General features: G+C 42.4%; 1 protein-coding gene across 2 annotated transcripts; it reads left to right on the plus strand.

Moving 5' to 3' along the window:
- Positions 1-31: 31 nt before the first annotated feature.
- Positions 32-19,916, plus strand: LOC120916365 (cornifelin homolog). Of its 2 annotated transcripts, none has more exons than XM_040327286.1 (4): positions 32-220; positions 14,423-14,534; positions 15,461-15,597; positions 19,509-19,916. In XM_040327286.1, the coding sequence occupies exons 1-4, from the start codon at positions 47-49 to the stop codon at positions 19,596-19,598; spliced, it is 513 nt and encodes a 170-aa protein (XP_040183220.1). In that variant the 5' UTR covers positions 32-46; the 3' UTR covers positions 19,599-19,916. The 2 variants fall into 2 exon arrangements, with proteins under 2 accessions (XP_040183220.1, XP_040183221.1); XM_040327287.1 differs by having other exon boundaries at positions 118-204.
- Positions 19,917-23,935: the final 4,019 nt, after the last annotated feature.

Consider the following 23,935-nt stretch of genomic DNA (forward strand, 5'->3'; position numbering starts at 1 on the left):
AGCACCTTGCAGGTGATGCAGAGATAAGGTGGATGGGAATGGTCACATGGGCGCGGCTGTGACAAAGGAGGGAGGTGATGGAAACCTGTGGTCACAATACCTGCTGTACCCTCCCAGATTTGGCTCAGTGGTACTGTATAAATACCCAACTCTGGAAAGATTTGTCATTCAGAATCTTTGTTTTAGGACAACGCTGCAGAACAGGTACGTTTCAGCTATGGTGAGTTTTCTCAACTGTCCTTTTTGTATGAGGCTTTCTACAATTCTACATGGGCAATGAACTATACTGATGGATAAGAAAGGAACACTTAATATTTTAAATATCTGTAAGTATGTGTATATATATCTATATATATATATATATATCTGTATATATATATATATATATTATATATAGATAGATCTATATATACATCTATATATCTATATATCTATCTATCTATATATATATATATATATATATATATATATATATATATATATATATATATATATATATATATATATATATATATATATATATATATATATATAATTATTATTATTATTATTATTATTATATTTTTTTTTGTTATTTTTTTTTTTTTTTTTATAATTTTGGGGTTTTAAGAGCCAACTGCTGTGTAATTTTTTTTTTGGACATTCTTTATTTGCAAGATCAGTTTTTACATAAAATATAACAAGTGAAAGAAGCATATAGAAAGACAATCAGGTTGATTTACTAAAACTGGAGCAGCTGTGCATGGTAGCCAATCAGCTTACAACTTCAGCTTGTTCAATTAAACTTTGACAATAAAGCCTGGAAGCTGATTGGTTTCTATGCAGAGCCGCACCAGATTTAGTTTCAGTAAATTAAACCCAATGAGTACATTGTAGCCAGGTATATACACAGAACACTATGAGGTTGATTCACAAAAGCTAAATATATCAAAATATATACTATATATATTAAATATACCAAATATACACTGCAAGCGCACTTTCTTTACATCTTAACCACTTAACCCCCGGACCATATTGCTGGTCAAAGACCAGAGCACTTTTTGCGATTCGGCACTGCGTCGCTTTAACTGACAATTGCGCGGTCGTGCGACGTGGCTCCCAAACAAAATTGGCGTTCCTTTTTTCCCCACAAATAGAGCTTTCTTTTGGTGGTATTTGATCACCTCTGCGGTTTTTATTTTCTTTGCGCTATAAACAAAAATAGAGCGTCGATTTTGAAAAAAAATGAATATTTTTAACTTTTTGCTATAATAAATATCCCCCAAAAATATATAAAAAAACTATTTTTTTCCCTCAGTTTAGGCTGATACGTATTCTTCTACATATTTTTCGTAAAAAAAAATCGCAATAAGCGTTTATTGATTGGTTTGCGCAAAAGTTATAACGTTTACAAAATAGGGGGTAGTTTTATGGCATTTTTATTAATATTTTTTTTTTTTTACTAGTAATGGCGGCGATCAGCGATTTTTTTTTCGGTACTGCGACATTATGGCAGACACTTCGGACACTTTTGACACATTTTTGAGACCATTGGCATTTTTATAGCGATCAGTGCTATAAAAATGCATTGATTACTATAAAAATGCCACTGGCTGGGAAGGGGTTAACACTATGGGGCGGGGAAGGGGTTAAGTATGTTCCCTGGGTGTGTTCTAACTGAAGGGGGGGTGGCCTCACTAGGGGAAATGACAGATCGCTGTTCATACATTGCATTTCTCCCCTGACAGGACCGGGAGCTGTGTGTTTACACACACAGCTCCCGGTCCTCGCTCTGTAACGAGCGATCGCGGGTGCCGGGGGCGATCGCGCCCGCCGGGCACGCGGACGGGAGTCAGGGACGAGGGAGGGGCGCGCAGGTGCGCCTCCGGCAGCACGCGCACGCCCCTTTTGGCTGCTGGGCGAGGTGACATATAGCTACGTACTAAAACTGCGGTGGCTGGTCGGCAAGCAGTTAAGATAAGCTGTGAAATGAGGAGAATCTCTGCTGATTTCCATCATCCAATCACGTGCAAGCAAAAATGCTGTTTTTTTTTATTATTTGCATGTGATTGTGTGATCTTTGCAAAGTGAATATTTACCTAATTTACTAAGCTTTGGAGAAACTGCGCTTGTAGTGAACAGAATATTTGCCTTTAGTAAATCAACCCCAATATGTATAAACATGAAATTGTAAAGAATGGATTTCTATATAACGAGGAGCGGTACAAAAAAATTATCACCATACTTTTGTGAGATTTACTATAGAAAAGATCCAATGGGAAATGTTGTCCTATATCTCCAATGTAATACTCCCAACGCACGCGTTCCTGCAGAAACGGATGTATCTTAGATTGGGTGCTGAAATGACCAACGGCTGGAACCGACTGTGAAGGAAGTGTCACCAGCACACCAGGATCTCCGAAATTGGGTCCAAAACTTTAATCACATAGGGCCGGATTCTCGTAGTGCGGCGCATCTTTTGGCCGGCGTAGCGCATCTCATATGCGATACGCCGACGTAACATAGAGAGGCAAGACCAGTATTCACAAAGCACTTGCTCTGTAAGTTGCGGCGGCGTAGCGTAAATTGGCCGGCGTAAGCCCGCCTAATTCAAAGTAGCAAGGAAGTGGGTGTCATGTATTAAAATGAAGCGTGACCCCATGTAAATGAAGGGCCGAACGAACGGCGCATGTGCGCGCATGCTCAGAATTACGTCGCATATACTCCCTAAGATACAACGGCTCAATGCCTACGAAGTGAACGTAACCTACGCCCAGACCCATTCACGTACGACTTACGTAAACAACGCAAAATACGACGGCTGTTCCGACGTCCATACCCTAACATGACTTACACCTGCTAATGTGTGGAATAACTTTACGCTGGACGTACGCCTTACATAAACGGCGTAGATTACTGCGACGGGCGTAAGTATCTCGCTCATTTACATATTTAATGCGTAAATAAATGGAAGCGCCCCTTGCAGCCAGCGTAAATATGCGCCCAAGATACGACGGCGTAGCAGACTTAGGTCGGTCGGATGGAGCCAAAATTCAGGCGTATCTTATTTCAAGAATCAGGCGCAGAGAAATACGACGGCGCATCCGTGCACTTACGCAGCGTATCAGAACATACGTCAGCGTAAGTCTTTCTGAATAGGGCTAAGAGTATCAAAAAATAAAAGTGACGTTTCGGGTTCACGCAGGACCCCTTCATCAGGTTAGTGACCTGCCCGATGAAGGGGGTCCTGCGTGGCTCCGAAAAGTCAATTTTATTTTTTGATACAATGCGATTAAAGTTTTGGACCCAATTTTGGAGATCCTGGTGAGCTGGTGACACTTCCTTCTCATGCTGTTCTATATGCCACGTCAAGTTGTAGTGAGAAAAAAATAAATAAAAATATATGACAAAATTGGTATGTTTTGATCAGAACAACTAAATCGGGATATATATTTGGATCAATATCATGATCAAGGGTGCAAAATTTAAAAATAGTAATCAGGTAAAAGTGGTAAAAATATAAAATATTTGGATCAAGATCAAGGTCGCAAGTTTCTGATCCAGAAGCAACATTTTAAAATAAAAATCACGTAAAAGTGGTAAAATTACAAAAAAAATTGGATTAATATCAAGATCAGGGGTGCAAAATTTAAAGATAGAAAGATCAAGGGGGCAAGTTTCTGATCCAAAAGCAACATTTTAAAATAAAAATCACATAAAAGTGGTAAAATTACAAAAAAATTTGGACCATTATCAGTTCCAAGAGTGCAAGTTTCTGATCCAGATTTAAAATGTAAAAAAAGAAATAGTGTAAAAGTGATAAAAATAGAAAATATTTGGAACAAGATCAAGGGTGCAAGTCTCTCATCCAGAAGCAACATTTAAAAATAAAAAATCACGTAAAAGTGGTAAAATTACAAAAAAATTGGATTAATATCAAGGGTGCAAGATAATGTAAAAGTGGTAAAAATTGAAAATATTTGGATCCAGGGTGCAAGTTTCTGATACAAAATCAACATTTTTAAAAAGAAATCACGTAAAATGGTAAAATTACAAAAATATTGGATTAATATCAAGATCAAGGGTGCAAAATTTAAAAATAGAAATCATGTAAAAGTGATAAAAATAGAAAATATTTGGAACAAGATCAAGGGTGCACATTTCTGATCCAGAAGCAACATTTAAAAATAAAAGTCACATAAAAGTGGTAAAAATCCCCAAAATTTGAATCAAGATCAAAGGTGCACGTTTCTGATCCAGAATCAAAATCTAAAAATAGAAATAATGTAAAAGTGATAAAAATAGATAATATTTGGAACAAGATCAAGGGTGCAAGTTTTCTGATCCAGAATCAAAATTAAAAAATAAAAATGACGTAAAAGTGGTAAAACTACCAAAAAATTGCATTAATATGAAGATCAAGGCTGCAAGTTTCTGATCCAGAAACAAAATCTAAAAATAGAAATAATGTAAAAGTGGTAAAATTACAAAAAAAAATTATTAATATCAATATCAAGGGTGCAAGTTTCTGATCCAGAATCAAAATTTTAAAATAAAAATCATGTAAAAGTGGTAAAAATAAAGAACATTTGGAACAAGATCAAGGGTGCAAGTCTCTGATCCAGAAGCAAGATTTAAAAATATATATCATGTAAAAATGGTAAAAATCCCCAAAATTTGGATCAAGATCAAGGGTGCAGGTTTCTAATCCAGAATCAAAATCTAAAAATAGAAATAATGTAAAAGTGGTAAAAATAGAAAATATTTGGAACAAGATCAAGGGTGCACATTTCTGATCCAGAATCAAAAAAAATAAGAAATAATATAAAAGTGGTAAAAATAGAAAACATCTGGATCAAGATCAAGGGTGCACATTTCTGATCCAGAAACAAATTCTAAAAATAGGAATAATGTAAAAGTGGTAAAAATAGAAAATATTTGGAACAAGATCAAGGGTGAACGTTTCTGATCCAGAAACATAATGTAAAAATAGAAATCACATAAAAGTGGTAAAAATAGAAAAAAAGACAGCAAATAAGTAAAAAAAGGAGGGGAATGGGACGAGGAAAGGAAATGCATTGGACGGGAGAGATTTCTTAATGAGAAGTGGTTCCAATGTCAAAGATCAATAATCTTTAGAAAGTCAAGAGGATTTGATGAGATAATAATACAGACAATAGTTATTTATCTACGGGTTCCCTGGGATCTGTGAAGGTGTATCAACCATTGTTTCTTTGTATTCAGTTGAGTAGGAGAAGTCCAACCAATAAGATCAGGTTTTTGTCAATTAATTGTAAGTCCCATTAAAGCGGGGTCTCGGGCATCATTTTTTTTTTTTTTTTTTTGCAAGCTAAAATTAATCACATTAAATAGTCCCTAAAACATATTAATAGCTCCCCAATCATTCCAGAAATCCATCATATGTGTGGGCATGTGAAGCCCAGTTCCTTTATCTTCCTGGTTTTCAGGGAGAGGTGCATGCTGGGCGATTTTTAGGCACAGTAATGCCCAGAGACTTCTGGGAAATGAGTGTCATCATTTCCCAGGAGGCAATGGGGTCTTAGGACAGGAAGTTGAACCACCTAGGACCAGGAACTAGGCCAGTGATGGCAAACCTTGGCACCCCAGATGTTTTGGAACTACATTTCCCATGATGCTCAGCTACACTGCAGAGCACATGAGCATCATGGGAAATGTAGTTCCAAAACATCTGGGGTGCCAAGGTTCACCAACACTGAACTAGGCACATTACGAAATCTGCCTAGCAACAGCCAGATAGAAGTGAGTAAAAAAAAAAAAACATTACATTACATTAAAGGCAAGCTTTTAATAGAAAGTACATTTTTAGGGTGGAACTTTGCTTTAAGAGAGTTGGTCACGTCTTCCATTCATCGGATGTCCTCAATGGTTCCACGGCATTGAGGACAATTGCTGTGCCGATAAATAATTGTGGCGCAACCATGCAAGCCTACCTTGGCCAAAACCTGCTTATGCACAAGACTCACCAGCCTTTTCTCATCAGGTAAAGGGGGCACTTCAAACCCTATCACATGCCAAGTTGGCTCCAGATTGCAGATTTAACAGACTATTTTATTGAAAACTTGGGGGATTTTCCTACAACTTAGGCCTCGTACACACGACCGAGAAACTCGACGGGCGAAACACATCGTTTTGCTCGTCGAGTTCCTTGTGAAGCCGTCAAAAAACTTGACAAGCCAATTTTCTCCATTCCCGTCAAGGAAATAGAGAACATGCTCTCTTTTTGGCTCGTCGAGTTTCTCGACAGTTTCCTCGACGAAAATGTACACGCGTCCGGTTTCCTCGGCAAAAAAATATCTCCCAGCAAGTTTCTTGCTGATTTTTGCCAAAAAAACTCGGTCGTGTGTACGAGGCCTCATTTGAAAACCTTTTGGATCCCATGGGTGTGGCGCTCGGGTTTATTTCTCTGTGTTCTAGAAAATTCTTCAAGCCCTTTCTGCACACATGAGCTGCCATCTCAATGCAAACACAACGAGACTGATTTATTCCACGCTGTGCAACCACACCTGTTTGAGGAACGTGCGTCATCTTCCTAACCATTCACTGTCTGGGTTTGATTTACTAAAACCGGAGAGTGCAAAATCTGGCGCAGAGCTGCATACCATCAGCTTCCAGATTTTTTTTTTTTTTTTTTTTCTCAAGGCTCATTCGAATAAGCTGAAGTGAGAAGCTGATCGGCTGCCATGCACAGCTGTACCAGATTTTTTATTTTTTATTTAACCACTTCAATACCGGGCATTTTCACCCTCTTCCTGCCCAGGACAATTCTCAGCTTTCAGTGCTGTAACACTTTGAATGACAATTGCGCGGTCATGCAACACTGACTGTACTCATATGAGATTTTGATATATTTTTTCCCCACAAATAGAGCTTTCTTTTGGTGGTATTTGATCACCTCTGCGGTTTTTATTTTTTGCGCTCTAAACAAAAATAGAGCGACAATTTTGAAGAAAATGCAATATTTTTTACTTTTTGCTATAAGAAATATCCCAACTTAAAAAAAAAAAAAATGAAAAAATGTTTTCCTCAGTTTAGGCCGATACGTATTCTTCTACATATTTTTGGTAAAAAAAAACACAATAAGCGTTTATTGATTGGTTTGCCAAAAGTTATAGCTTCTACAAAATAGGGGATAGATTTATGTCATTTTAAGGCTGCATTCACACCTAGGCGTATATACGCCTGTAGTGTGAACGCCGCTGCCGGCCCGACACGCCAGAGGGATGCTTTAGCATTGCCCTCTATGGAGATGGTTCACATCTCCACGCCGAACGCCTGACGCTTGCCTCCTGAAAAAAGGTCCCGGACCTTTTTTTCAGGCGTCTTTCGGCGTTCGGCTAGGAGATGTGAACCATCTCCATAGAGGGGGTCACAGGCTGCATTCACAATCGCGGCGTTTTTTCGCCGCGAATCACGGTACAAAACGCCGCTATTTGCCGCCGCAATTCGCGGGACAAAACGCCGCGATTCAGTACGCTATAGTGTGAATGCAGCCTAAAGGCTCATACAAACGGTAGGACATCCAACAAAATTTCCCTTGGATTTTTGTCCTAATTGATTTGTCCTGCCACACCCATAGCATACACACAGTCAGACTTTTCTGCAAACTTTTCTAAAAGTTTCCTAACATCACGTGTTTTTTTTTGCTCCTTTCTGCTCTTTACCGCCACCCTTTGGTTAACTTCTGCTATTGTTTGTTGCTTTTAACATTGGTTTTCAGCATTCGTATTTGCACTTTGTCCAAAAGTTGGTTGGATTGCTGTACACACAGTCACACAAACCACCATCGGACTTTTGTTGCCGAAAAGTTGGTCCGTTCGCAGACCCAACTTTTTGTTGGATGAAACCAGAAAAAGTTGGTCCGATGGAGCGTACACACGGTCGGACAAATTTGAAAAGTTGCAGATTTTGAAGTTGGTTGGCCAAAAGTCCGACCGTGTGTACGGGGCTTTAGGCTTCATTTCCATTGATGTTTTTACAGCCACTTTTCTGAGCGTTTTTTACAGCTTAAAAACGCCTGTCCATGTTATTCTTTGGCATCATGCCCACATAGGCGTTTTTGAGCTGCAAATGGCATAGGCGTTTTTGAGCTGTAAAAAAAAACGCAGAACCAGGGCGTTCTGAAGCTCCAGAGTAGAGCTGTAAAAACGCCAGACGTTAAAAAACGCTCAAAAACGCGCGAAAACGCTCAAAAACGCTACCGCGGCATTTTTAAAGCTCCAGCTCACAAAAAAAACATTTTTTTTTTACAAAATAAACATGGACAGGCGTTTTTAAGCTGTAAAAAAGGCTAACAACAGTGGCTGTAAAAACGCCAGTGGAAATGAAGCCTTATTATTATTATTTTTTATTTTTTTTACTAGTAATGGCGGCTATCTGCGATTTTTATGGAAAAAACAAAAACAAAACAATTAGCCTCACCCTAATACATTGCAGTGTTACGTGGAACATATTACTTGCTCTCATTTTCCAGAGCTTAAGTAAACACGAGTGAAATGTATTTGCTCTTTTCTTATGTTAAGGCATTATTAAACCCAAGAGCAAATATGTATTATACTGCAGCTTACCAATTCTTAGATGTGATGGCTGCATTCGTTTTCTTTTTTTTTTTTAAGCTTTATTTCTTTTATTTTCACCTGTTGATCTGGCCAGTAAGGCTCCATTCACACTCGTGCGACTTGTCATGCAACTTTGGACATCAAAGTTGCATGACAAGTCGTTCCCCATGTTTTCCAATGATACCCATTCATATATGCGCGACTTAACTGCTTGCCGACCAGGTCGGCTCTGCTGGGGGAGAGCACGTAGATCTACGTCATCTCTCCCAGCAGCCAATAGGGGCGCGCACCCCCCGCTCGCTCCTGACTCCCGCGCGCGTGGCCGGCGGTCGCGATCACCGCCGGGCACCCGCGATCGCTCGTTACAGAGCGAGAACCCGGTCCTGTCAGGGGAAGAAATGCCTGACCGTCTGTTCATACAATGTATGAACAGCGATCAGTCATTTTCTCCTAGTGAGGTCACACCCCCCCCCTACAGTTAGAACACACCCAGGGACATACTTAACCCCTTCCCCGGCCCCTAGTATTAACCCCTTCCCTGCCAGTGGCATTTTTATAGTAATCAATGCATTTTTATAGCACTGATCGCTATAAAAATGCCAATGGTCCCAAAAATGTGTCAAAAGTGTCTGATGTGTCCGCCATAATGTCGCAGTACCGGAAAAAAAACGCTGATCGCCGCCATTACTAGTAAAAAAAAAATATTAATAAAAATGCCATAAAACGACCCCCTATTTTGTAAACGCTATAACCTTTGCGCAAACCAATCAATAAACGCTTATTGCGATTTTTTTTACGAAAAATACGTAGAAGAATACGTATCGGCCTAAACTGAGGAAAAAAAATGTTTTTTTATATATTTTTGGGGGATATTTATTATGGTAAAAAGTAAAAAATATTCATTTTTTTCAAAATTGTCGCTCTATTTTTGTTTATAGCGCAAAAACTTAAAAAAACGCAGAGGTGATCAAATACCACCAAAAGAAAGCTCTATTTGTGGGTAAAAAAGGACGCCAATTTTGTTTGGGAGCCACGTCGCACGACCGCGCAATTGTCAGTTAAAGCGACGCAGTGCCGAATCGCAAAAAGTGCTCTGGTCTTTGACCAGCAATATGGTCCGGGGGGTAAGTGGTTAAGGCCCGTACACACAATCGGATTATCCGGGAATCGTGTGATGGTAGGTTGTTGTCGGATAATCCGACCGTTTGTACGCTCCATCGGACAATTGTTGTCAGATTTTCCATTAACAAATGTGGGATAGCATGCTTTAAAATTGTCCGCCAACAAATGTGTGATGTCAGATTACCCGATCGTGTGTGCACAAGTCCGTCGGACAATACTCCAAAGTACAAACATGCATGCTCAGAAGCAATGCTACCCATAACACAACATTAGCAGAAGTTGCCCAACTCGTGGTGGAGGGAAGGAAATTGCATAATCTATTGCCTGCCTAAAGCTGGCCATAGATGCTTCGAATCCCATCTGGTTCAGCAGGGACCAGCTGAGATTTTAACCATGTATGGATGCGCTGATTGTACCCAAGTTGATCAATTATACAACCAGCCTGTCAGGTTGTTCATGCAATTATTGCCAGGGGCAGTGGCGTCACTAGGGGGTGGCTATTGGGGCTATAGCCCCGAGTCTCTAGAGCAGGGTTCGGCAACCCGAGGCCCGCCACCGATGAATGCAGGCACCCAGCCCGCAGACATTTTCGCCGCTGTCCTCTTCATTGGATGGCAGCAAGCAGCCAGTATCACAGGGCTGGATGGGGACAGGAACTGCAGGAGTTAACTTTTTACATTAAACAGCAGGTGATTGGTTGCTGGGCGATCCTAGCAACCAATCACCAGCCTGTTAATGTGAAAAGTTAAAGCTCTCTGGGTTATTCAGTAAAGGAGTACAGAACACAATGTAGGATTCTAAACCTATAGCAATCAGTTTGATGAATTTTTGAAATTTGATTAGCTGCCATGAGTAATTTCACAACTTTCACACATCAAAATTAGCTTTTTTCAATAAGTTTATTTTTAACTTGATGTGAATGTTCCTTGAGGGGGATTTGGGCTTGTAAAATGTACATCTACTGAGTAGTGATTGATCAGATATACACTATATTGTCAAAAGTATTGGGACGCCTGTCTTTACACGCACATGAAATTTAATGGCATCCCAGTCTAAGTCCGTAGGGTTCAATATTGAGTTGGCCCACCCTTTGCAGCTACAACAACTCTTCTGGGAAGACATAGATGAACAGGTTTGGGGTGGAGGAACTTGGCTGGCCTGTACAGAGTCCTGACCTCAACCCGATAGAATACCTTTGGTATTAATTTGTGCAGAGACTGCGAGCCAGGCCTTCTTGTCCACATCAGTGCCTGACCTCACAAATGCACTTCTGGAAGAATGGTCAAATATTCCTCCCAGAAGAGTTGAAGCTGCAAAGAGTGGGCCAACTCAATATTGAACCCTATGGACTTAAGCCTCGTACACACAATACGATTGTTGGTAGGGGATTGTCTAGTGACAGACTGTTGTCCTAAACCAGGGGTCTCCAAACTTTTCAAACAAAGTGCCAGTTTATTGTCCTTTAGACTTAAGGAGGGCCGGATTGTGGCCAGCAGAGGCAGAAAATGGCCCAGGCCCGGCATTGGTGAAAATAAATATGGCCTCAGGGTTGGTGGTCAATAGGAGGAGGAATAGTATCCCCTTGGGGATATCGTGGAAGTAATAGTGCCCCAAGGGCCGGATAAAAGCTAGCAAAGGGCCACATCTGGCCCTCGGGCCGCAGTTTGGAGACCCCTGTCCTAAATTCTTATACACTCTGATGGAAAAGGTCAGACGGACTTTTTCCATTGGAAATTCCGATCGTGTGTATGCCCCATCGGCAGGGGTGTATTTAGGTTTTGTGCTGCCCTAGGCCTGGTGAAACTCGCGCACCCCCTACTTTATATATGACGCACCCCTTCCTTTTTAAGACCCGTCCTGTCATTTTCATGGGATGAGGACAGAGGGACGCAGTGGGATGATGACAGAGGGACAGGGTGGGATGAGGACAGGGTGGGATGAGGACAGGGGGACAGGGTGGGATGAGGACAGGGGGACAGGGTGGGATGAGCACAGAGGGACAGGGTGGGATGAGGACAGGGGGACAGGGTGGGATGAGGACAGGGGGACAGGGTGGGATGAGCACAGAGGGACAGGGTGGGATGAGCACAGAGGGACAGGGTGGGATGAGGATAGGGTGGGATGAGGACAGGGGGACAGGGTGGGATGAGCACAGGGGGACAGGGTGGGATGAGCACAGGGGGACAGGGTGGGATGAGCACAGGGGGACAGCTTTTTCGCCGCCCCCCGCAAAGTGCCGCCCTAGGCCTGGGCCTTGTCGGCCTAGGCCATAATACATCTCTGCCCATCGGAGTAATTCCATCGGAAATTCAGATGAATTCCATCAGAGTTTACATAGAGAACATGTTCTCTTTTACTCCGATGGAATTCCAATGTAAATTTGGTTGGACAAAGGTCCGATCGTGTGTACGGGGCTTTACCCGTAGTACGCTCCTTTTGACAATTGTTGTCCAATTTCCGGCCAACAAATTTTGGATGACAGGCTAGTAAATTTTCGGCAGACAACTGATGAAGACGGGCCCTGACTCAAATTCAGGGAACAGCCATTCTGCCTGCTGGGCCAAATTGCAAGAGCAAAAAATAATAGACTACTCGCTTCGTGTCCCAGTGCAAAGAGGAAGAGGTGGAGCTTTAATTGGTCTTTTTATAAACAACATGACATCACACACATACTGATAGGTCAGTTCATATAGTCCATATATGGTGGCTTCTCTTTGCAAGTCCATTTATGGCATGGAGCCCTCATGGCACATTCTTTCCTTCCACAATCGCCATATTTATTTTAGTCGATGGAGGGAGCCATGGGAGGAGCTGTTTTGGAGGGGTTTAACCACTTGCTTACTGGGCACATAAACCCCCTTCGTTCCCAGGCGAAATTTCAGCTTCCGGCACTGCGTCGCTTTAACTGACAATTGCGCGGTCGTGCGACGTGGCTCCCGAACAAAATTGCCGTCCTTTTTTCCCCACAAATAGAGCTTTCTTTTGGTGGTATTTGATCACCTCTGCGGTTTTTATTTTTTGCGCTATAAACAAAAAAAGAGCGACAATTTAAAAAAATATATATTTTTTTTTTACTTGTTGCTATAATAAATATCCCAATTTTTTTTAAAAAAAACTATTTTTTTTCTCAGTTAAGGCCGATACGTATTTTTCGACGTATTTTTGTAAAAAAAAAAAAAAAATTGCAATAAGCGACTGGTTTGCGCAAAAGTTATAGTGCCTACGAAATGGGGGATAGATTTATGTTTTTTTTTTTTTTACTAGTAATGGCGGCGATTTGCGATTTTTTTGTCAGGGCTGCGATATTGCGACGGACGTATCGGACACTTTTGACACAATTTTGGGACCATTCACATTTATTCAGCGATCAGTGCTATAAAAATGCACTAATTACTGTATAAATGTGACTGGCAGTGAAGGGGTTAACACTAGGGGGTGAGGAAGGGGTTAAATGTATTCCCTCATAGTGTTCTTACTGTGTGGGGGGAGGGGACTGACTGGGGGAGGTGACCGATGCTGTGTCCCTATGTAAAGGGACACAGATCGGTCTCCTCTCTCCCTGACAGCACGTGGAGCTCTGTGTTTACACACAGAGCTCCACGTCCTGCTGTGTTACCGGCTGTGTTCCCGACGATCGCGAGTGTCTGGCTGACATCGCGGCCGCCAGGCACTCGCATCGGCTCCCGAGCGATGCGCCGGGCACGTTGTTTCCCCGCTGCGCGTCCCCAGCGGCGCGCACAGGGAACAACAACGGCAGGACGTCTGTGGACGTCCTCCCGGCACTTGAGAGCCGCGCTGTGGACGTCTTTCGACCATAGCGTGGATCTCAAGTGGTTAAAGACATCTGTTTTCACTTAATCACTTCCTGAAGGGTTGGTTAACTCTATAATGTCTCTTAAGGAAAGTAATTTTCTAATACACTCACATACATATGTATTATATCTTATATAGATAAAGAAATAAAAACAATATAAGAATATAGAAGAATATAAGAAAAGAAAAACAACATTTCAGTGGTTCTAATCATAACACAAAATATTCATTTTAGTAACCTCCATCACACAACGGCTGAACGTCTAATTTTTATATGGTTAGTACCAAAGTCCGTTACACAAAAGTCAAAAGTACAAACACGCATGCTCGGAATCAATGCTCACCAAACACAAAATTAGCAGAAGGGGCCCAAAGGGTGGCGCTCAAGAGTTGTAAATTCCTCGTAGTACATCACTACGTACGTGTTTGTGGCATGATAATTGTGTACCGTTAGTTCCAGGCACATGCCTCTTTTGACAAAAATCAGACGCTCGAATGGCCAACAATCGTACCGTGTGTACGAGGCTTAAGACTGGGATGCCATTAAAGTTCATGGGTGTGGAAAGGCAGGCGTCACAATACTTTTGACAATATAGTGCATATGGAGAAAGAGCCAGTCCTAAAATACCTTTTCTACCTAAAATATTAAATTTGTAGGTAGAAAATATAATGACTCAGTCAACCATATTCTAAGTGTGATCTCCCCCCTCGTAGTCCACATCCACTGAGAGTCTCCCACCACCTTTGTTCTTTGGTCCTCCTAGTCCTCACAAATCACGGGTCCTCTGCAAATTTTGTATTGACTTGTCCAGTAAATCTGTCCAGTAATAAGGTATATGAGGGTCAATACATACCGTACTTACTATGTCCTAACATTATTGCTGATGTCTTCTTATGTTCTCTTCCAGGTCACAATGTCTTACCCAATGACCTCCCAGCCTCAGGCAATGCAAGGCTACACTACCAGTAAAAGCGAATGGAACTCCGAAGTTATGGACTGCTGTGAAGACATGGGCGTCTGTACGTATTAGAGGATTTATAATGTACCCAAAAACTATATAATGACTGTTGTGTTCTTCCCCGTAGTTTGGCGATCCTCAATTGAATTAAATTCAACCGAATTCAGACAATTCTAATCGAATTTGAAAATAAATAAACAAATCCCAAAAATGTAATTGAACAAATTGATCAAATATAACTATACAAAATTATTTAAATAACGAATCGAGAATAAACAAATGTTTTTGTTGTGCCCGTGTCTCGCTGTAACAGATTTGTTGGGTGGTCGGTGTGGAACATCGGATCATATTATATGTATCGCTCTTTTATGCTCTTACAAAATACAGAATTGCGTTAGAAGCGCACACACGCCTCGCCTCGCCTCTGATCAGATAAAACATTTCCCAACTTCCCCTGCACTACTTTAGTAATTTTTTTTAACGTGGTGTAATTGTTTGTAATCTACCAAAAAAAATCCTAATTTTGTAAACGCTTCATGATTGGGCGCTCAATCTGAAGGTAGGTTTTCTGCCTCAGGACCCCATATACTGTGCACTTCCCTTTGATTGGCCCTCCAACCCAATGTTACAGCCTCCCTGAACTCTGCCAGAATGCCTTGCTGTGCGTTGTTAAAAAAATAAAAAATTTGGTAAAATTTTTTACCCTGTTTAAAATTTATTTCCATTTTTTTTCTTTCTTTTTTTCTTTTTTTTTTTCTATTGAAAAATAAAAATGTATTTCCAGTTTGGGCATTAAAAAGTGGGCCCTCTAGTGGCTCCTCGTGGAATACTTTCCCGATCTCAGGTGCTGTCTCCCGCAGACTCGCCAATCCAGCGCCGTGGTTCTGCTCCTCTTCCAGGTTCAATGACGTCCGCCATCCTTCAACTCATTTTCTTGAGCACTTTATTTGACTTTTTCATTAACCCCGAAATTCTTCTCTCTTCCAGGCCTTTGCGGAGCGTTTGTCCCTTGCATTCTGGCCTGCAGAGTAGCCTCAGACTACGGAGAGTGCTGCTGCCTGCCGTTTATAGGAGGTGCCTTGCTGGCCATGCGCACTGGCATAAGGGAGCGCTACCACATCCCGGTAAGGATACCGAGCACACAGTCATACCTTTTACTAATACAAAAATGTGTTTTTTTATAACCACTTCAACCCCGGAAGAATTTACCCCCTTCCTGACCAGAGCACTTTTTGCGATTCGGCACTGCGTCGCTTTAACTGATAATTGCGCGGTCGTGCGACGTGGCTCCCAAACAAAATTGGCGTCCTTTTTTTCCCACAAATGGAGCTTTCTTTTGGTGGTATTTGATCACCTCTGCGGTTTTTATTTTTTGCGCTATAAACAAAAATAGAGCGACAATTTTGAAAAAAATGCAATATTTTTTTACTTTTTTGCTATAATAAATATCCCCAAAAAAGATATAAAAAACATTTTTTTCCTCAGTTTAGGCCGATATGTATTATTCTACATATTTTTGGTAAAAAAAATCACAATAAGCGTTTATCGATTGGTTTGCACAAAAGATTCAGGTGGGGCGCCGCATCTTTAAGGCGGCGTAGCGTATCGTATTTACGCTACGCCGCCTTAAAATGAATTTTTAAATGAATTTTTTCACAAAAAAATTATTGTGATTATCATGATTTATACTAAATAAACTTTTCTATTTTTATATATATTTTTTGACAATTCCATCCCATTATTACAATCCGTACCATCCCATGGGCTTTTCTCTCCTATAAATAAACAAAAATAGAGCGACAATTTTGAAAAAAATTCTATATATATTAAAAAAAACGTTTTTTTCCTCAGTTTAGGCCGATACGTATTCTTCTACCTATTTTTGGTATAAAAAAAATCGCGTTTATCGTTTGGTTTGCGCAAAATTTATAGCGATTACAAAATAGGGGATAGTTTTACGGCATTTTTATTAATATTTTTTTTTACTATTAATGGCGGCGATCAGCGTTTTTTTTTTCGTGACTGCGACATTATGGCGGACACATCGGACACTTTTGACACATTTTTGGGACCATTGTCATTTTTACAGCGACCGGCGCTATAAAAATGCACTGTTACTGTGAAAATGACAATGGTAGTAAAGGGGTTAACCACTAGGGGGCGCTGTAGGGGTTAAGTGTGACCTTGTGTGTGTTTCTAACTGTAGGGGGGTGGGGCTGGACGTGTGATGTCAGTGATTGTCGTTCCCTATATCAGGTAACAGACGATCACTGACATTGCCACACATTCTTCAGCTCCTGTGACCCGATCGCGGGTCAGTTTAGGCCGATAAAAAAGTCAGTTTAGGTCAACAAAATATGCAATAAACATTTATTGATTGGTTTGCACACAAGTTATAGCATCTACAAACTATGGTATACTGTATGTCCCCTTTAAGAGCCCAGCCGTGGGTCGCGAGCACGGCGGCGGCACGCTCGCGACCTGGTCCGAAGCTCCGTGACTACGCCCGCGGGACCCACGGACCTGATCGCCGTGGGTGTCCCACGTTCGGGTCACAGGAGCTGAAGAACGGGGAGAAGTGAATGTAAACACCCCTTCTCTGTTCTTCCGTGTGGCAATGTCAGTGATCGTTTGTTCCCTGATATAGGGAACGACGATCACTGACGTCACACGTCCAGCCCCGCCCCCCTACAGTAAGAAACACACATGAGGTCACACTTAACCCCTACAGCACCCCCTAGTGGATAACCCCTTCACTACCAGTGACATTTTCACAGTAATCAGTGCATTTTTATAGCATTTTTCGCTGTGAAAATGACAATGGTCCCAAAAATGTGTAAAAATTGTCTGATGTGTCCGCCATAATGTCGCAGTCATGAAAAAAACCGCTGATCGCCGCCAATAGTAGTAAAAAAAAAATTAATAAAAATGCAATAAAACTATCCCCTATTTTGTAAACGCTATACATTTTGTGCAAACCAATAGATAAACGCTTATTGTGATTTTTTTTACCAAAAATAGGTAGAAGAATACGTATCGGCCTAAACTGAGGAAAAAAATGTTTTTTATATCTTTTTTTGGGGATATTTATTATACAAAAAGTAAAAAATATTGAATTTTTTTCAAAATTGTCGCTCTATTTTTGTTTATAGCGCAAAAAATAAAAACCGCAGAGGTGATCAAATACCACCAAAAGAAAGCTCTATTTGTGGGGAAAAAAGGACGCCAATTTTGTTTGGGAGCCACATCGCACGACCGCGCAATTGTCAGTTAAAGCGACGCAGTGCCGAATCGCAAAAAGGGGCCCGGTCCTTAACCTGCATATTGGTCCGGGTCTTAACCGGTTAAGTTTTGACAATAAAACCTGGAAGCTGATTGGTTTCTATGCAGGGTTGCACCAGATTTTGCACTCTCCAGTTTTGGTAAACAACCCCCCTGCACGTTCTCTTCTGTAACATAGAGCCTGTCTGCTTATAAGTTTTTTTTTTTTAAGACTTTAGTTCCTCTTTAGGGGTTGACTTTTGTTTTGAAAAAAAAAAAAAATTAAAAGACAAAGAAAGAGGGAACACAATACATTTTTATTGAATGTAAAAAAGGGCAGAAAAGATGGCACTTTTCTGCAACCTCTTCCGTCCTTTTAAATAAAGTGATTGGTTTTACAATGTGTTGGCACTTCCCCTTTTTCTTTGTTTCTTTTACAAGTTACTCACATCCCCTTGTAAATGGTTTTGTAATAACTGTTTGAGACCCTACGTCCTGTAGAGGAGAGCTCTGCTCTCTGCACTGCATATGTAGTACAGCCCAGCATGGGCGTCCGCTCCTAAGGGCAAGGGGGGGCAAATGACCCCCCCTGAAAAATCAAGAAGGTGTTGAAGAGTTTCGCGGCCGCGGGCTTCTGAGCAGCCCGGGGCCGGATGTCACACAGGCACAGCGAGCAGAGTGAAGCCGCCTCCCCCTCCAATGTTTATGTGTACACAGGGGAACCTGCAGCCTGTGCCGCGCTGATGGCTGATCTGAAGTACTGAATGGGATGAGGAGGGGAGTCCGTCTGTGCTGAAGGGGGGGGTTTGTGCTGAATGGGGGGTCCATCCAGGGCCGGTCCGCCCTATAGGCTGACTATGCAAAGCTGCGAAGGGCCCCCCAAATTACTAGAGCCCCCGCCTGGTGATAAGTCATTTTCACTCCCTCACCCCGCTTCTCAACTCGCTGGATGCATGGGAGAAGAGGCAAGAAGTCAGCACCCCCTGCTTCTCAATTTAATGTAAGATGTCATTTCCGACAGCAGAACACCCCCCGCTTCTCAACTTTCTTTAATGTGACATGTCACTGTCGTCAGCGCCCCCCGCTTCTCATTTTTAATGTGCCATGTCATTTTGCTTAGGGCCCCAGGGAGGTCAAGATCGGCACTGGGTCTATCTGTGCTGAAGGGGGGTCTGTGCTTAAAGGGGTCCATCTGTGCTGAAGGGGCGGTCTGTGCTGAATGGAGGGGTTTGTGCGGAATGGGGGGGTCTTTGTTGAAGGGGGGTCCATCTGTGCTGAATGGAGGGGTCTGTGCATAATGGGGGGGGGGGTCTGTACATTCTCTAGGCTATATTTATATGGGCATGGAGTGAAGCTGAATTATTTCAAGAGCAATTTCACACTGCCAGATGGCTGCGTTATCGGTAAAGTGCCGCTAAAAAGCGTCATCTTACCATCGTTTTAGCTGCGCTATTCGGCCATTAGCGGGCACTATTAAGCCTCGCTAGCATTTGAAGAAAGGGTTAAATGCGGCTGTATCGCTGCTGCCAAAGTTCCTCCCCCTGAAAAATATTCAGCGGATGCCCATGCAGCCCAGCGATGACATCACTGTTACATTTTGCACAATAATATCTGGGTTTGAAAAGGCAATTAGAGCACACAAAGTAGATTTTTATAATTGCGTGGCGATAATGCATTTAAATGAAAGCTTTTGCATTCAGTTCAGTTTTAATAATTATATATATTTTTTTAAATAGTCCATGATGTGTAAGTTATCTCTGTCTTTGTCCTATAGGGAAGTATCTGCAATGACTGCGTGTGCCTCACCTTCTGCGGAGTGTGTACCCTCTGTCAGATGGCGCGGGAGCTGAAGGCCCGGAACTGATCAACCAATAGCATAATGGTGTCATGGAGGGCATCCGCGGACTGTTTTTACTGTTAAGAGAACCTGAAAAAAATCTGAAATCTCATTGAAGATGGAGAGGTTACCCTGGGCGTTACCACTGACCCCCCCCCCCCCCACTTCCCAAACATCTGGCAGAACTACTGGAATAACTGTCATTTGCATGCACATAACATTAGCCTATTAAATTGTGAAAGCATTTAGAGCTTGTATTTGAAAACTGGACTTTAAATTGTATATTTATGTTTCCCTGTATATATGCATTGACCTGCCATTAAAAATCAACGCCAGTGTCCCATAGCCATGCATGGCATTAACACAGATTGTAACGCACACTGAAAGGCGTGAACGGTCTTCAAATCAGCCTGCCAGCCCCTTTCAAAAGCTGCAATGCATGGACTTACTGTGCATGATAGCCAATCAGCTTCTAACTTCGGCTTGTTCAATTAAAGAGGTGTTCCAACCCCCCCTCCACGAAAAATTAAAAGTCAGCAGCTACAAATACTGTAGCTGCTGACTTTTAATATTAGAACACTTACCTGTCCTGGGTTCCCGCAATGTCGGCAATCCAGCCATTTTTTGGATCGGGTGAGGGTGCGGATGCTGCCGCCGCCATTTTTGCTACGCATACGCTACTGCACATGCGCAAAGGGGGGGGGGGGGAGGCCGAACTTCCGAGGGAGGGTATCGTCTCCAGGAGTGGGAAAGGGTTACCTGTCAAAAACAGGTACCCATTCCCCCCCTAAAAGGTGCCAAATGTGGCACCGGAGTGCGAGGGCCGGGCCGCCATCAGGGGGGTACAAGCATTACACCTGTAAGAGCCCCAATGGTCCCCAGGGCCCCTTACAGACCCGACTGGCCCCCCTCCCTTTTTTTTTGCATTACACCTGTAAGGGGCCCAATGGTCCCCAGGGCCCCCTACAGGCCTGGCCGGGCCCCCCTTCCACTTATCATCTTGTGTCAGGAGAGAAGAGAGTTTCTTGTTGTTTTTTGCCGAGAAACTCGGTCGTGTGTACGAGGCCTAACACCTTATGGCTATGCAGGGCCGCCATCAGGGGAGGGGGACAATCCACACACATATAGGTGATCCTGAGGGGCCCGGGCCCCAGGGGCAGGGCTTTTTTTTCTGCCAGAACATGGCAGGATGGCAATCCGCAACCTCTGGCTCCTGGGCCCAGGTCTAAAGCTGTAAAAGGGGCCCCAAAATTTCTGATGGCTGCCCTGTGGCTGTGTAATGGTAATTAGGCAAATCTGGACAATTTGGTAGGAATATTCTGTTAGCCCTGGTTCACACTGGGTACGATTTGGAACGATTTGAGATGCGATTTGACATGTCAAATCGCATCTCAAATCGGCGGCAATTGTCGGCAATGGCACTGTCCTAATCAGTGCGACGCCGCATCTGCGATTTCAAAAAGTAGTTCCTGTACTACTTTTTGCGATTTCGGGCCGCGATTTACATTAAATTGCGGCCGAAATCGCGGCAAAATCGCAGCCGCGAAATCGCGGTAAAATCGCATATTTTACCGCGATTTTTAATTCGCAGCAGTGTGAACCTAGGCTCAATCGGTGATATATTAAACGGATATGTGGTTCAAGCTGTTGGCAATCACAGTATACTTGAATATTCATTTTGGATGGAGTTGACCTTCAGAGAGGTAATATGTAAAGGGCAATAGACGTATTCCCTAAAATTAAAGCAAAACATTTTAAAATTTTTGCTGTTTTTCTGGATTTAAGACAGTCTCATGTATGTGGTCATATAGTGATTAATGAGCATTCTATACTAGAAATAATCTCTGCTGTACATAGATAAGGAAAATATCTATAAGTTTGCCTATCTCAACCATTCAGATGCGTCCCCTTGGTTTGATGCACTAAGACAAAGGAAAGTTCCGTTGTGATTGCCGTAACCACCCCCATCTATTTATAAGCCTTTCATAGCTGTACAGAGACTACAAGGCCAATATTCTGTTTCCTTTATCTGCATGCATGGATCTCTATTTTCTTTTATATGAAAATAAAATTTAAATGATTACAAATGTTCCTTGTGTAGAATCTATTTTCTAGTGTATTGCAATCTAAAGGATTAGTCAGGTCCACACCAACCATCATTAAAGTGGATGTTGTCAAAAAAATCTGACCGTGTGTATGGGGTTTAAAGTGGATGTAAACCCCTCTTTTTTTTTTTTTTTTATGTCACAACGTAGAGAATAAGATTTCCTATCATCTGTGCCCAGTCTTGCCACACAGAGTTAATCCAGCTCTGAGCAATCCTCTTTTTTTTGTTCAGTGAAATAAAACAGACTTCCAGATAAAGACCAAAGTCCTTGCTTGAGTGACGGGTTATTTACATATCTCGTGCACTAGCTTGCAGACATGCACAGCTTCTTAATGAAATAGCAGAAAATGTAATAAAGGACTCCCACAGAGTCCAACACAGTCCTGCAGCAGCGCTGCAAACTCTACGCTTGCTGTAGACCTAGTCAGTGTTGAGGTAAGATATAAGTGCTCCAATCACCACTTCTGTTCACCACGTGGGGGGATAAGGAGACCCCTTCAGGGGATGCACTTACCAGATGTTAGAAATAAAACAGCATGTAATCCACCTCTTTAATATCCGTCAGACTTTCACCATTTCAGCAATATTGTTTTGATAAATTTATTGAAAAAATCCCCCAAAAACAGATATCCCCTTCTAGATTTATGCGTACCGCAAATAGTTAAAAAAACAGGCATGTATTATGTTTGTTTGTCTCACGATTCTGGACCCTGAAGACCGCTCTGACTAGTTTCCTTTGGCGACTTCCTGGTTCCTTCCCCGTGGAGCGCAAACGTCCCTTTCGGTTTCCGTGCTTAAAGAGTCACGCCCTGACGCGTTTTGTCACTTCCGGACTTCAACTGAGGGCACAGCTTCTTGTCTATGTATATTCTGATGGCTGTTTACACTGAACTGTGGATCACCCCATGTTTTGAAAACATTTAATCAAAACACAGGAAAGACAGCCAATCCTGGGAGAGCTGGACGGGAGAGGAGGGGAGGAGAGGGGAGGGGGATGTGAATTGTGCACTTTACAGAAGCTGTGCATGTCTGCAAGCTAGTGCACGAGATATGTAAATAACCTGTCACTCAAGCAAGGACTTTGGTCTTTATCTGGAAGTCATGTTTTATTTCACTGAACAATAAAAAGAGGATTGCTCAGCGCTGGATTAACTCTGTGTGGCAAGACTGGGCACACATGATAGGAAATCTTATTCTCTACATTGTGAAATTGGGTTTACATCCACTTTAAACCCCATACACACGGTCAGATTTTTTGACAACAAACTTCATATGAGCAGGTTTTCAAAAAAATCCAACCGTGTGTACGCTCCATCGGACAAACTTTTCCGGTTTTCATCGGACAAAAGTTCGCTCTGCAAACGGACAAACTTTTCGGCAACAAAAGTCCTACGGTGCAAAGTCCTATCGTGTGTACAGAAGTCCATCAGACTTTTTGTCCAAAGTACAAACACGCATGCTCAGAACCAATGTTAAAATCAACCAACAATAGCAGAAGTTGACCAAAGGCTGGCGGTAAAGAGCAGAAAAGAGCTGAAAAACCACGTGATGTTGGGAAAGTTTGTTGAAAAAGTCCTGCCGTGTGTATGCATACCAGGTTCACGGCCAACGCCCTTCGGGCAAAAATCCACAGAAAAGTTTGTTTGAAGTCCGACCGTATGTATGAGGCTTTACATTAGACGTACGTTCTATGGGGCAGATTCACGTACCTGGGCGTATCTTTAGTTGGGCGTAGCGTATCCTATTTACGCTACGCCGCCGCAACTTAGACAGGCAAGTGCAGTATTCACAAAGCACTTGCTCCGTAAGTTGCGGCGGCATAGCGTAAATGGGCCGGCGTAAGCCCGCGTAATTAAAAGTAGGCTGGTAGGGGGCGTGTTGTATGGAAATGAATCGTGACCCCACGTAAATGACGCGCCTAACGATTGGCGCAAGCGCGCGCATGCTCAGTGTCACGTCGAATTTACTCCATAATATCAGCCGGCATAATGCCTGTGACGTGAGCGTAACCTACGCACATCCCCATTCACTTACGACTTACGTAAACGACGTAAAAAGATAGGCTTGTTCCGACGTCCATACTTTGCATTACCTACGCCTCATATAGCAGGGGTAACTTTACGCCGGACGTAAGCCTTACGTAAACGGCGTAGTGGGCGCACGTACGTTCGTGAATCGGCGTATCTAGCTCATTTACATATTGGACGCGTAAATCTATGGAAGCGCCCCTAGCGGCCAGCGTAAATATGCACCCAAG

The sequence above is a fragment of the Rana temporaria genome, chromosome 10 (genome assembly GCF_905171775.1).
Source record: "Rana temporaria chromosome 10, aRanTem1.1, whole genome shotgun sequence".
Taxonomy (NCBI): domain Eukaryota; kingdom Metazoa; phylum Chordata; class Amphibia; order Anura; family Ranidae; genus Rana; species Rana temporaria.